The 15,489-nt window shown below is 40.8% G+C and overlaps 1 protein-coding gene across 4 annotated transcripts in view; it reads right to left on the minus strand.

Moving 5' to 3' along the window:
* KIDINS220 (kinase D interacting substrate 220) overlaps positions 1-15,489 on the minus strand; it is a 204,449-nt gene that overhangs the window by 27,595 nt on the left and 161,365 nt on the right. For 2 of the 4 annotated variants that reach the window (XM_089672015.1, XM_089672016.1), the window contains 2 exons: positions 13,264-13,377; positions 11,027-11,083 (listed from right to left, as the gene is read on the minus strand). The exons of 1 other annotated variant lie outside the window; for it this stretch is intronic. In XM_089672015.1, coding sequence (XP_089528141.1) covers positions 11,027-11,083; positions 13,264-13,377 — 171 coding nt within the window. The remainder of the gene's footprint in view (positions 1-11,026; positions 11,084-13,263; positions 13,378-15,489) is intronic. One more of the 4 variants, XM_089672017.1, reaches the window with a different exon arrangement.

Below are 15,489 nucleotides of genomic sequence, written 5' to 3' on the forward strand. Positions count from 1 at the left end.
GTTCTACCTGCATATTCCCCAAGGAGGTTCTAATCATGAGCACCTAACCTGAAAACACCAGAATTTGTTTCTATGATATAAATATAGAAAGTTTTGTCAAAAGTACAAAAGAGAAAGAACAACAGGTACAATCACATAAAGGGATACATAAAGGGCAGTCAAAAACTACCCTCAACAACTAGACCATCCAGGACCAGCCTAAGACATTCAGGTTCAAGAAGAGGACCATGCCAAAACAGAAGAAAAAAGAACCCCCTCCAAAATTTTCAGCTGTACAGAGTATCAGACTACTTATGTTCAAGAAAAGATACCTTCAAATATAAGCTAGGAGATCTTCAGGCTTAAAAATATGCAGCACAAGTTAAGAAGAAAAAAAAGCCCCACACAGGTCATTCCCTTTAGCCCACCCAGTTTAGTGGGTGGGGGGGGGGGGGTGAGGAAAAAGTTTTGTTCCAGGACACAGAAGATGATGATACACAAGAATTTTAATTAAATCTATTTCATAAGTTGTGCTAAACATAGTGGGTGTGCTTACGGAAATGACGTGAGCGGCTCAGCCTCAATGCATTTCCAGTCCTCCCGCTACGTCACTTCCGGTTGCTGGAAGGCACACTGGCTACAATACTGGGGTAAGGTTCCCTTTGGTGGGCTGTACATGGTGGTGCCCTTCATGGCACCAGATTCATGTGAGTGCATATACTGTATATGTTTTTCTTGTGTTTTTTAAATAAAGATACTACACACTACATACATTTCCTTTCTGGCTTCTCTCTGAGAGCAATTAGCAATACTGGAAGAGGTGCATCAATGAATGCTTATGAGGACACTTTTTTGGAAATTCTGCATGAGAAATAAACATCTAATTGAGGCTGATAAGAGGATCTATCACTCAAGGCACACTGACCACTTGGTGGTGGAGGAAATCTGGTGAGTGCACAATTAAGCTGAGCACGTTGGTGGAACACTGCTGGAATATTAAGATGATTTGGTCACTCCATTTCTGAGTTTATACACAAGAATTTGGTGGATGGGGACTTTTCTATCAAATATTATTTGAACTTTATTATAACCATTGCAGATTTATTTATTTACTTGTTATTGTAAAGGTGAGCGCCAATGATTATTGGTTTTTGTTTAGATCTAGAGTGTCAAGGTGCATTTAAAAGGGGCAGCTTCCTAGTAAATCAATGGAATGAAATTAAGATATTCACTATATGGGGCGGCGCGTTCTTGTCATTAGTATTTGGTTTTTAGCTAATGTCCTGGTTGAGGTGGAAGGAGAAACTCACCTTAGAGAGAAAAAAAGGCTCTTGGCTTTAGGGCAATCTGATCTTTGTGTAACATTAATAAGGGCTATTAACAGGATAACACTGCCAATTCAGAGACCCTCTGCATAGAGGTGATAGCAATAAGGAAGACTGCCTTGTGAATTAGGTCAGATAACCCAAAAGGTTCAAAGGGCAGCCTCTGAAGGGCCAAAAGAACCTGGTTAACACATGAGGAGAGATTTGTGCAAAGCTCAGAACAAAAGCCTTAACTAAGAAATGAGAGGCTAATGGTCTTTGAAAGTAGATTTTTCCCTTTAAAAAAGGTACCCAAGGCAGGAAGGAGAAGATGCATCATACTCCCTAGGATGGAGCTTCTTATCCTTGCAATAGACAAAATAGGCATTCCTGGTGCGATGGTAGATGTTCCATGAACCTAACTTCTTAGCCTTCAAAAGGGTAGGGATGACTAAATCTGATAAAACCCTGCCCCTTAGGATCTGGGACTCAACAGCCAAAAGTCTAAGTATGTTCAAATACAACATCCTCCTGGGTCAGTTCAGTGCAATGAGAATCTGGGACTCCCTCCATCTACGGAGCAGATGGTGGAGATTCTGGATTGCAGAAAAGCATTCAACAGGTGGAACTGATACCATTGAGTGTCCAGAGGATCAATTGCGATCAAGATGTGGATAGCAAAAGGGCTCGAACATCTAATTCAGCCCAAGAGAGGATCAAGTCCAATTTCCTTTTAAGCCATTCACAGTCTGCATTGTCCGCTGGACAATGGCCAACAGGGATAAGGAGGACAGACCCTTTAGTAGAAGATGGTCCAGGTAACCCGCAACATGCATGTCCTGGCAACAGAGCATGGCTAAGACTGGAACAAGCACCTTCATTAAAACCCAGGGAGCAGTGGACAGGTTAAAAGGGAAAGGTGACAAATTGGTAATTCTGATCGCCCAGTGCAAAATGTGAAAAGTGTTGATGAGGAAGAAAGAAGGGATTGTGCAAGTAAACATCCCGGATTGTCTACCTAAAGCAGAACTACACTGTATATGAGCACCACAAACCAAAAATGCCATTTAATTAATTTTTCAAATTAAAAGCAAAACACAACCATCCATCCATTTTTCCATGCTTCAATTTGCTAAGAAATCACTTTTAAAAACACCAACCTAGCATTTCTGTCCATGGCCATTTTGAGTAAGAGCGGATTCATACAGCATTTACTTCCTGGAATGCATCTGCCCCTAGCTCAGGCATGCAGGCAGGAGTGTGTGTTACGCCGAGAAAACCCTTGCTCCCCTCCTGAACACTCCTGGGATGTATGCCATCATTTGCCTAGGTATTAAAACAGGAAGCAGCTAAAGAAATGTTAAAAAAAAAAGTTTAAAACATGTACATATGATATACTTTCCTATCTATTTACTAATGCTAACAGAATAAGCATTAAAGATATTAAATATTGATTGAGAGCGTGAAGTTCCGCTTTAAGCCAGAAAATCCCCCAGAAGAATGAAGGCAATAACCAATGTGGCTGATTTCATCTGAAACTTTTGAACCCATAGGAACAAGTTGTGAGTTTTGTCAGAATGGGTAAAACTCCTCCATTTGGCTTTGGAATTGTGAAAAGGTTTGAGTAGAAACCTTGAAAGCATTCCTTGCTGAAGACTTGGGAAATTATCCACTGTGAAAGGATCAGCTGAACAGCATGAAGGTCCTCCCATTTTTTTGGGGAGAGTGGAAAATTTGACAGCATAAAGCATTGAAGAAGTAGTGTGAGAAAGTCCAGTTTGTAGGCCCTTAAAATTACACTTTGGAATTAGACATTTGAAACTCTTGGACAAGAATGCCGACAGACTCCACCCCCTCCCCTTCCTACCTTGACAAGTGAAGATGCTCCTTCACTGGGAAAAGAGCTTGGAGCCAGGTTTTGCTGGCTTGGAGGATCATGTTTTCTGACAAAAGTTTGTTTCAGGATTTGGTTTGGAACAGAATGTCAGAGAGGGATGAAAAGGATGTTTGCATAAAACTCTGTAGTAAAAGGGTCTACCCAAGGAAATGAAAGCCTTCTTTTTATGGGGGAGGAGAGTACTCTTGCGCCCTGTGGTCTCTTTAATGTACTTATCCAAAGAGGGACAAAACAAGCTCTCTCCTTCAAAGAGCACACACTCCAGGAGTTTCATGCACAGTAGTTCAGTTGATCAGCATTTGAGCCAAACAATCCTCTTCATATGAACAGAGATAGGGGTCACCCTGGAGATTTGGCAGAGCATATCAGCCATGCCGCAGTAGAGTAAGGCCATAGGTAAAAGTTCTAGTTGTTGGTGTTTGGAAGTATCCAGAAGTATGAAGGCAGGGTCTTAGGGTATTTGCTCAGTCCAGACAGTAAGGGTTTGGCAAACTGCAACGGAAGCAACTGCAGGTTGCGTGTTGGGGCCTATTAAGAAAAAAAGGGCCGTTAAGAGGCCCTTAAATCTTATATCCACCAGATCCTTGAACAAAGGATTATCCTCTTCAGAGACCGAAAGCATCTTAAGAAAAGAGATGGTAGGGTCCACAACAAGGACCATCCATTTTTGTATGAAGCAAGGTGAATAGCTGCCCAAGGTGATTTCAGCCACCATATAATTGCATATTTGTAGGGATCCTATGCAGGAGACATTTGGGAGTGAAGACTCTGGCTGTTTTAAAGCATCCTTAACTGCAGATGAAATTTTAACTAAAGGTGCCTCATCCTGATCGATTCTTCAGAAGGAGAGGGGGACTCTTTCAGCCACCTTATGTCTGCCTCAAGGGCAAAGTCAAAAACCAACATAGGAGAACAGACTGAAGGGACAGCTTGTGACCCCTGTTGTTATCTATGATCTCTATGCAGAGAAAACTTTCACAGGAAAGATTAAAGCTTCCCTCAGTAAAAAGAAAAGGTACATCACGTAAGAACACTAGCAAACAGCTGAGGCTAGCTGGGAGTGGGAGTAGTTAAATAGAGGAATGTCCCTGCAGTTCTGCTTTACCAGTGTCTAATCACTTGAGGGTAACTACATTTAACACACAGTCTAAGACAAAGATCCCGTGTCCTGCACTGTATGACTAGGAAACTACTTTCATTACTCCATGCAAGTGACAAATAAATTCACAAATTGACGATTTAAAATAAATACAAGTACATTCTAAAAAGATTGAGAACTTAAGAACAGTGAGAAACCTCAGCATGGCAGTGTATAGACATCTGCAGTACATTGTAATGCTCCTTGCTATGAAGAGTTCCCTTATCAAGCATTTATCCAGTGAGGAGCCAAGAACACAGGGTTAAATTGCTGATTCAGCAAAACATAAGTATTAGCATGCAAGCAGCAGCCTGTCCACAGCACGTTAATGTGGGTGAACAATTTGCCGTATAACTATTTTGTGTCGAGTGCCATCCATTTGAAATATGCAGATTGGTATCTCTCCCCACAAGCAATGTTTTATTTAACACACCGTCTTTACTTTGTTTTGTATGCAAAAGAAAGCTGAAGTCTACCATTTCACTGGCTCCAATTTTATTTTAGAATATATTCCCCCCCCCCCCATAAACTCAAAGAAGGGGGAGGGTACTTTATACAAACATGAAAAGCAATTTATGAATATTTTCATAATGAAAAGAGCATTGTTAAAGCTATGCAGCCCTTCGTGCGCCCGGATCACCGTGAAGCTACCTGTTTTTATTGACCTAATGCAGATTTATGTGTCTGCATGGAAAGAAGATAAAATATTCAACAGAATGACATCTTCAATTTCCTTACATTGATATTCATCTTCAAAATAAAAACATTTTTATCTTAACCCACAAGGAAAAACGACAAGATTCTTCAATAAAAAATGTTCATATTAAAAATTCATAAGTGAACTCCATTTTCTAACTCATAATTTTATCAAGAGCTGGCGTTATTGCCTTCTACTGTTGGAATGATGATGGCTCTCTCCCTAGATAGCTGAAAAGTGCCTTATATAGCAGGCTGCCAGAGCAGTGTTTGACTGGAAGAATGAAAAGTGTCCATTGCAGCTGAAGTTGTTCTTTTATTAGAAGTGGAAAATCCCTTCAGGATGGCAACCCCTCCGATATGAAAATTGATCTTTTCAATAAAAATTTAAGATAGATCATCTTCAATATAGGCTATGCTACACAATGTTTTACAGACTGTGTACTTGAAAGATCAATTCCTTAAAATCAGTCAAGAGAAGAGATCTTGGCCCCTAGGTCAGTCTATGAGTGTGACAATCAGTCTTCTCCTAGAGGTCTTGGGGATTTACAACAAATAATATAGGTTTTGTACTTATCATAAAATCTATTTCTTGAAGTCTGTTAAAGGATACAGGAATGCAGACTGTTGCGACTCCCCCCCCCCCAAAAAAGTGGCCATGTATAACAACTCCTACTCTCAGCATGCCTTAGATTTGTGAGGGGTGGGACCTCGATCTCTCAATGGAGTGCAAAAAATAGATTTTTAAGTACAAAAACCTTATTTTCTTTCTTGTCAATTGAGGGGCACAGTAAAACTGGTAAAATAGGAATACCTTGAAGGCGGCTACCATAAGCCCCCCAAAAAATGTCAAGCCACTATTGAACTGAAGATCACAAGTCTGGAAGCAGAGAGTTTAAAATTTCTCCTAGAGAAGAAAAACTCTGGCTTGAGCTGTGTCTGTGATAAAACCTAGATGTTCCAATCAATGAATCATTTACAGTCGACTTCTCAATGTTCAGGACCTAATTGAACTTTAGCAATGCCTGGAAAGGCCAGGCTACGTTGTCTGCCGGAGCCCATGCCATCTAGATATCATACAATTTGGATGCCCTAGGAGCACAGAAAAGCTAGTACATAGGCCAACCTGCCAACAAGCCAGCTTGGTGAATTGCTTGAGGTACAGAAAACAGGCCAAATGGCAGCGCCACAAACTGGAACTGCCGAGGGCGCACAGTAAAGCAAGGAACTGAGCTGGAAAAAAGAGCACCTGCAGGTATGTTTCCTTGATGTTCACAGAGACCAGAAAGATCCCTGATAAGGGGGGGACTATTACAGACCAGGTGGATTCCATGCAGAATTTCTAGGCCAGAATGAAGACATATAGGGCCTTGACATACAATTTGGGTAAGGGGATACCCCCTTTTAGTTAACCCTAACAGGTTAGTGTAGAACTCTTGGAACTGTTCTGTCACAGGGAATGGAGCAATGACACCCCGCTCCAGAAGAACTTGCAACTTTGGAAAGTGAGGCACCCTAATGCCCCGTACACATAAGAAAAGCGTATGAAAAACTTCACGGAACCACTGATCGAACGATTTTCTCTTCGTTGATGAGCAGGATATTTTAACCGATAACGATATTGTGAACGAAAAAATCCGGTTGAGCAACAGTGAAAAATTTGGTCGTTTCGCATACAAACGACTGATTTTCTATGCGATGGTATGACGGTCGTACAAAAAAAATCTATCAAGCGCTATCATGCATGAGCGGAAACAGAAGATGACCCAGATGTTTATGTCCCCAAAATCTTCGTAAACACGAACGAAAAATCCAAATGTTAAAAGTAGATTGGCCTAATGAGATAATGAAACCAGAATTATGCATATTATATTTTTTGTATCACTATTTATGTATATAGGTCATGTAATAAACTATATTATACTCATTGCTGTTAATTGTGTATATTGTTCGTTCTGTCCGGAAGGGCGTGGCCACAAGGTCGCACGCACACTGCATGACTTCCACTTGTACGGAAGACGTCAACACTACATATTGCCCGACGAACGATTTCTTTTAGATTTGTTAATGTGGGCCACGATTTCGACCAACGAACAAATGCCTCTCGGTCATCGGATGACCGATCGGTCGATTTTCTAATTGTGTATTCCCACCTTCATGCTGAAGATCTGAAAAACTAGGAAGTCTATTTGTGGGTGGGCTGGGAGCCAGGCTTAGACTTGGCTTCAGAAACTGAGGTCTGGAAGTAATCAAAGGAACTCTTTTTGACCTCCAACATGAAGCAAGCCTTCCCAGATTGAGTTCTAGGCTTCTTCTGCTGAAGCATTCAGCTAGAATGCTTCAAGGGAGCCCCCACTGATAAACCTAGGTTCTGTAATGTAGTTGAATAATACTCATTAGCGAGAAAGTGACATTCCATTGGTCTGGCTAGTGAGGGAGTAACTTCACAGCAAAATGTAAGTGATCCGTTATTATTCTTGTCACTAAAGAGTTGTTGCCGGTGACAGAATCGCTTATATGACGGCCACTTCCATGCCCAGTTTTAGAAAAAATGATCATAGTAACAGCAACAGAAAAGAAAATTTTTAGGTGTTGACACAGGTGAAGACTCTAACACATCATTTACACCCAAATGTTTCTCCCTTTGAAGAGAAGCAGCACAAACTGCTGGATATCACCAGAATGTGTGTGGAATGCGTTACTATAAATTTCAGCTCCACAAAAACAGTGGGCATCAAGGATGAACATCCACCCTGCTTTTCAAATGCCATTTTCCAATTACTTGTGTAATTTGCTCTTCGCCAATATAATCCCAAACACAGAATAAGCCCAGTGAGGGCAGTAAGCTGCTCGGGCACAGTGTCAGTTGCAGTTTGGCTTCAAATGACTGCAGTAAGAGGGATATCCTGGCATTAGAGAGAAGTTATGTTCCCTTTCAATGTGGAAACAGGCTCTAGGCAACCAGGAATGCAAGACAGAGCAGATTTCACGATTGTTATATGCTGGCTGACATACATTTGTTTGCTCCCAAATAAACAGCTAAGTCGATCTGTGTGAAAATAAAGACAGGTTACTGGCTAAGCGGAAAAGATTCTCTAGGCCCAAATAACTTGTTAACACAAGTTTGCTCACCAATCAGATTAAAGAACGTCTGTGTCAGAGAACCTTTACAACTAACATAACACCGGAGTGATCTGTAGACCTAAAGATTCTGAAGGAACTCTAGTATCTGGGAGGACAGAAGTAATAATTTGGTTGTTGGAACAGTATTTCTTTCAAACACTAATAGCAACGGTTCAGTGCCTTTCTGCAAGGTCCTTAACCAGAACTCTATCTAAAATAAATATCACCTTCAGGGGTGGTACAACATTTTAGGTATCTAAACTCCTATAGGTAAAACATACTGTATACCCCTAATACTAAAAGAGTGAAAAGTGAAATGGAAAATGCATCCAACTTATTTTGAATAGAACCTTCATTTAATGCCCAAGTCCACCTTTTACATAAACTGGTCTATGCAGACAAAAGGGTCCAAAGTAGTTTAACTAGTTCACCTCCTTGAACGTGCCTGGTACACTGACAGATTGCTCAATGCCCAAGGAAGACGTCCCTTGAGATGAAACTTGCGTAAGGTGGTAGTTGCGTAGCAGTGAAGTCAGTACAACTGCCGGAGAAAGTGGAACGTTTTCTGTGTTACACTGCATGAGTCTTTTTGTTTGTGAGTACCAATATTACAATATTAAATGGTGTCTATAATACTTCATTATGTAGCATTGTTCTTTGTTTCCTTCTTATTAATATTAAGTTTTGAAGACCAATATTGGCGTTTTGAAAGGGGAAATAGTCTGATCCAGCCATCCATCTGGGATTTATCCCTAAAGCGCTGTATGACCTGTGTGAATGTGGGGTCTATTGCACTGGTAAACAGTTCTGTGCGCAGGTAGAGGAGCAGTGGATGGACTGTTTTGCCCTGAGATCTCGCACACCTGAAGCATGTTTTTACATGTGGATGGACTTTGTTTTATCATTGATGAATAATGAGCACCGTGATTGATCCACATTGGATATTACTATACGTTTGTATTAGTAGATAGACAATATCTGGTATTTTAAAGCAGAGCTCCACCCAAAAGGGGAAGTTCCACTTTAAGGACTGGTTCCTCGTTCCCCATTAAGGGTTGGCACCTTTGAAGAGCGGGGTGGGGCGAGCGGGTACCCGAAAATGACAGGTAAACACTCCCACTTCTGCTGCGATCTCCTATGCGATTGGAAGTTATCCTCCCCCCCCCCTCCCCGTAGTCTTCTGAGACACATTATTATTATTATACAGTATTTATAAAGCACCAATAGTTCACTCAGCGCTGTACATTACAAAGGGGGACAGAACATGTGACAGAACAATACCAATACAATGCAAAACATGAGGGGATCGAGGGCCCTGCTCTTTCGAGCTTACAATCTAGACACATGACAGGTCCCAGACATCGGCCGGCCGGTGAAACGGGCTATGGGGAAGACACCACAGGATCGATTGACAGGTGAGTGTCTGTTTTTTAAATGTTAGCAGCTAGTTTTTGTAGCTGCTGACTTTTGTTTAACAGTGTGATTGGAACTCTACTTTAAGTACATCTGTTGAATATATAGTACTGCACAACATGTTTAATATTTATGTTGATAATAGGGAGCGCCGCAATATTTTGATTTACTAGTACACATCCACATACTGAACAGGTTAAAACAAGCTCACATCTGCAGTAGGAGCCGTGAGTTTGACTTTTTATCTGCAGATTGTGTTTTAGGCCTCATGTACACGGATGCTCCTAGAGGCGAGTTTAGGAGCTTTTGGCTGTTTTTGCCAATGCCCCTGAACTCAACAACTACCATGCTGTTTGTAAAAATATTGCTTAATGCAAGTGCCATGCATGTAGGCCTTTTCTGTTATTCATAAAGACTGGGGTAATTTTCATTGCAGTCGGCTGGACCCATGGGAACACCCTTGAACATCCATACATTGTATTCTCATCTGTCTTTTTTTGGGTCCCTGCATGCATCCCTATACATACCATTTGGTATGATCACTACTTGGGTCCACAGGCTGGAGCGTTTTTAAAGCACCTGAGGCTGAAAAGTATGCATCTCTCATTGATTCTGGGCTGGGCCCCAGACAGGAGAAATTTGAGGCACATCAGGCAATATTATATTCAATATGGATAATGTAACAATGCTGAGATCACCAGAATTATGATGTATGTTTGTACCATGATGTACATGTCTATGAGAGTATATTTGTGTTATTGCATCACCAGCCTATGCTTTTATACTGCGTGTTTTAACTTTGTTATGATATAAATCTGGATTTTTTTTATATATAAAACAAATTACGTTTTGTCAAGTAGTGGTGCCTCAAAATCCCGTACACCCACAGTATATTCCTTCTTTATTATTTATCACCATTGGGATGTTGGCATCCTGCCCAGTCCGAGTCACACTTTACTTCTTATTTTCCCAGCAAGAAATCTCTATACCCTCTCACTGTGGAGGCAAATAATTTTGCTGCATTCTATATAATATGCAATAAATAAAAGATCTACAGAAGATCCCACTGTAGTGACAAATTACAAGAGTGGACCTGGAAACCCACATTCAGAAATCTCTCTATCAAAATCCATTTTAGATATAGGGAGGCAGCAATGGAATCATCCCACTGGCATCCAACAAAAAACGTAATTCATGTTGTGTGAACTGTCTTATATTTAAATTTTATACATTATGCTAATAGTATAAACTAAAATAATTTCTACACAAATAAAGGAGGAGGAAAAAAAAAACAAAACAAAACCATAAAACAAGATTACACAAAACACCAGTGAGTCACGCCATTAGTTTTTAGACTAGTCTAATGGATGTATATCAACCAGCTGCTGATGCAAGGTTAGTAAGGTGTACGTTAAAGGGACTGATCCTAAAGCAATGGGATGCCACCACACAGCACCACACAAGTGCAGGTTTTACCAGAAGGGAGTGTATGGGAGTAGACAGATTCTCAGCTGCATCTTCTTCAATAATGTCCTAAGCAACACAACAATGTGTACAGTGTGAAAAAGGTCCCCAGCAAATACACAGTACTGTGATGAGATGGCTAAAGAAGTTATCAAACAGCCCCGAATGTTAAGGTGGAACAAGTTATAGAAACCGTACCTTCACATTTACTACAGAACAAAATAAAATACAACTATAGTAAACCCAAAGCCTACCATGCCACCCACTAAAGGGTTTTCTGGGTCATTTAGGAAATACTAAAATGCATTCTTGCATATATGGTGAATCTACATTTTACGTCTTAAACAGCTTACTGACAATCTATTTTCTTGGACCAGCATTTAAGCAGCAGGGAATATCAGATTGCCTCTCGGGGGATCAGGAAGGAATTTTTTCCCCTGCAGGAGAAAATTGGATCATGCTTTGATGGGTTTTTTTTGCCTTCCTCTGGATCAACTGTGGGTGTAGGATTCAAACTTTTTTGTTTATTTAATGGTTGAACTGGATGGACTTTTGTCTTTTTTCAGCCAGACTAACTATGTATCATTTCATTCAATTTACAATTCTCCAATTTTTAAAGTCACCTGAAAAAGTGAACAGCTACTTTTAAAGTGCATATGTCACAGAAATGTCCTTACCAAGGCTTCTTGCCATGTGGCCAGCAGACTGATATACCCATGCCATTTGCAAACCAGGCTGTGTCAAGTAACTTACAGCACCTGCTTGCCATCCTCTTATAGTCCCCAATACATTATGCTTACAACAGTATATGTTGGGATAGAGAGAGGAAAGCAAAAAGATGGTTTTACATTTACGTGGCATACACATGGGAGTTAATGCAAAATTGCATCTGCAGCCTGTGTGCAGATGCCAGCATTGCTTTGTGGGAACTTGACAAGATCAGTACAACAAAAATTACAAGCACCAAAAAGACAGCATTATAAATTCTTGTTAATGCTATGAGCCATATCAAAGAATGCTTTGGGGGTGTTGGGAACAAATGTTTGTACAGAGCTTTGTTGCTTCATCCAATTCAGGCCTGGTTCATAACAGGGTGACTTTTCATGCGACTTCACAGATCAATGCGGACAAGTCACACCCTATTTTCGGCTATAGAACCGTTCAAATCAGTGCACCAACTTCTTCCAGCATTTTCTGCAATTTCGCATGCAACTTGCATAGACATCTGTGCATGAAGTGGCACAGATGCAGGCAAGCCACACATGAATTCGCACTGATCGGTGGCTTTGAAATTACGCTGAAGTAGCAGGATTTCAAAGCCACATTCAGTGTGAACCAGAGCTCAAAGGCAACATTTTTTAGAACTGATGTTATTGCAAGGTAGTGTTGGAGAAGGTAAAATGCACTCTTCTTTGTCACCCTGTTCAATTAAATTCAATTAGTATTAAAATCACTGTTTTTTAAATTGCTGACAGGTGTCAACTGTCATGTACACTTAGCTATGCATGTGCAGCTCAGCGTGCATTAATGAAACCCGCTCTGTGCCGCGATGATGCGACATTCGGAGAGATGTCTTTGTGGCCAGACCATTCCAGCCGCCAAAGAGACGAAACCCGGAAAGAAGAATGGGCAAGAACGGAAGCACCTGGGACCTGCGAGATCAGCGAGACCGCAGTGCTGGAGGGTGACATTATGACAGATAAATCTGTCATAATATGTAGTATGTGGTGCATATAAGCACTTTATGGCATTAACCTGCAGGGATTATGATTATAAAAAAAAATACACAGTTTACTACCACTTTAAAACCCTGATCTGAGCACTTGCAATCCTTTTTTCCAGGGTCTATAACCCCCCCCCCCCTTCCAGTTCCACTAGGTGGTGGCCTCAAAAAAGTCTAGAAGAACCTTCAATACCAAGCAGCTGCTGAGGGGAAAAAAACGTGAGTGACATATACACAACAATGTAACCTGCTCTACTGAATGGTTATGGGACTCCCTTTATGTGGCTTCTGTAAATAGTGAGTTAACATATATGATGGAATCTGTACCAGATGCATAAACAAGAGGACAGACAGTAGAAGAGGCATAAGCAAATTTAAAACCTAGCTAAATACATCTAAAAATTTCAGCCTTTCAGCCCAAAGACAGTGAGAATAGTTAGTAACAGCACACTGCCTACTACAACCAGTCATGGTTAACTGCTTCTGGTTAGTTTCATGTGGCCCTCCTCAGTTTCTAAATACTTACTAGGCCATTGGTTTGATCTCTGGACAGACTGTGTTTTACAGGTGGACGTGACATGGGATGTTGGGAGTGGCCAAAGTAATACCTTGGCAGGTAAACATGAGGAGCAAAGAACGGCTATGGAAAAGAAAAAAAAAAACAAAACATGCAGGAATAAAAACCAAAAATGACAAAACTTAAAACATGGAATAAAATAAATGATAACAAATGAAGCTTAAAGTGTTACTAAACCCAGGACCCTGCATTCACTATATCTGGTCTCCCACATTACACAGAACATGGAAGTGCAACTATTAGTAAATATAAACTGCTAAATACCTTTTCTCATCAGCAGTTAGAGCAGTCTTCTTCTAGCAGTCTAGTGACTTCTATCAGTGTCCAGCAGAGCACTGGTTAAAGCTTGTAGGAGGAGTTCATTTTCCTCTATGAGGCTGTAGGACCCCTGACCCTCAGTCTGGACAGTGCTGATTGGCCCTATGCTAATAACAGGCACCCCCTGCCCCCGCAAAAACAAACAAAAAAAACAGAAAACTAGCAATCTAGCAATACACACCAAACTGAGCATGTGCAGAGTGCCTCCTAGGCATCTATACTATCAGATGGATTGAGAACAGTAAAAGAAGAAGAGGATCATAGAAGAGAGGAGCAAACATCCTTTTTACTCAATGCGTTGGATTAACCCCTTAGGTTCCACAGTGAGTATAACAAGCATGATTTACTGCATATACAGACTGATTTGTGGGTTTAGTAACACTTTAATGTGAAGAACAGAAATAACTGAAAATGTAGCATTAAAACTTGAAATAAAGGTCTAAAAATGTCACTAAAGACAAAACATTTTTTTCAATTTGGATAGAGTTAGGGAGGCATATAACCCCGTCAGTTTTGTTTTTGCCAACTAAGTCCCAATGATAGTGATTTCCTTTCATTATCTGTCCCATAGCCAAAACAGGAAATCCCTCCAAAGGGAGGGAAAACTTGTGTGTCAGTAGGGTCACCAGAACTAATTTGCCCATTGGAAGATTTCTCCTCTATTAATGTTCTGATGTCAACCCAATATCTGGGTTTTTCTTTTACTTTAATTTGTTAAGGAAAATGGTAAACAAGACAAATAGAGAAGGTGAATCTCCCTAATGATGTTCTGTTCCCTCTCCAGTCTATCCAAAACTTAAAAAAAAGAAAAAAATCGTTTTGCCTTTTTAAAGTGGTACTATACCTTGGGGAAACATGAAGGAATCTCCACCTTTTACATACCCTGTTTCTCTAGAACCATATCATATCTTAGATTTAAAGTACAGTCCATAATACAATGCATCCAGAAAGTGTTCACAGCGCTTAACTGTTGCCACATTTTGTTATGTACAGCCTTATTACAAAATGGATTACATTCATTTTTTTTCCTCAACATTCTACAAACAATACCCCATAATGACAATGTGAAAGAAGTTCGTTTTGAAATCTTTGCAAATTACTAAAAATGGAAAAAAAAAAAAAAAACACAGCCTTTGATCAATACTTTGTTGAAGCACCTTTAACACCAATTATAGCCTCAAGTCATTTTGGAGTACGATGCTACAAGCTTGGCACACCTATTTTTGGACAATCTCTCCCATTCTTTTTTGCAGTACCTCTCAAGCTCCATCAGGTTGGATGGGGAGCATCGGTGCACAGCTTTTTTCAGATCTCTCCAGAGATGTTCAATCGGGTTCAAGTCTGGGCCACTCCAGGACATTCACAGAGTTGGCCCATAGCCACTCCTTTGTTATGTGGGCTGTGTGCTTACGGTCATTGTCTTGTTGAAAGATGAACCGTCGCCCCAGTCTAAGTTTCAGAGCGCTCTAGAACAGTTTTTCATCAAGGATGTCTCTGCACATTGCTGCCTTCATCTTTCCTTCAATCCTGACTAGTCTCCCAGTTCCTACTGCTGAAAAATATCCCCACAGCATGATGCTGCCACTGTAGGGATGGTATTGACCATGTGGTGAGCTGTGCCTGGTTTCCTCCAGACATGACGCTTGGCATTCAGGCCAAATAGTTCAATTTTTGTTTCACCAGAACAGAGAGTTTAGTTTCTCATGGTCTGAGAGTCCCTCAGTCCCAGGCGGGCTGCCATTTGCCTTTTACTGAGGAGTGGCTTCCGCCTGGCCTCTCCACCATACAGGCCTGATTGGTGGAGTGCTTCAGACATGGTTGTTCTTCTGGAAGGTTCTCTTTTCTCCACAGAGAAAC

Source organism: Staurois parvus, unplaced genomic scaffold, assembly GCF_062004578.1.
Source record: "Staurois parvus isolate SC_StPar_1 unplaced genomic scaffold, SC_StPar_1.0 ptg000118l, whole genome shotgun sequence".
Classification (NCBI taxonomy): domain Eukaryota; kingdom Metazoa; phylum Chordata; class Amphibia; order Anura; family Ranidae; genus Staurois; species Staurois parvus.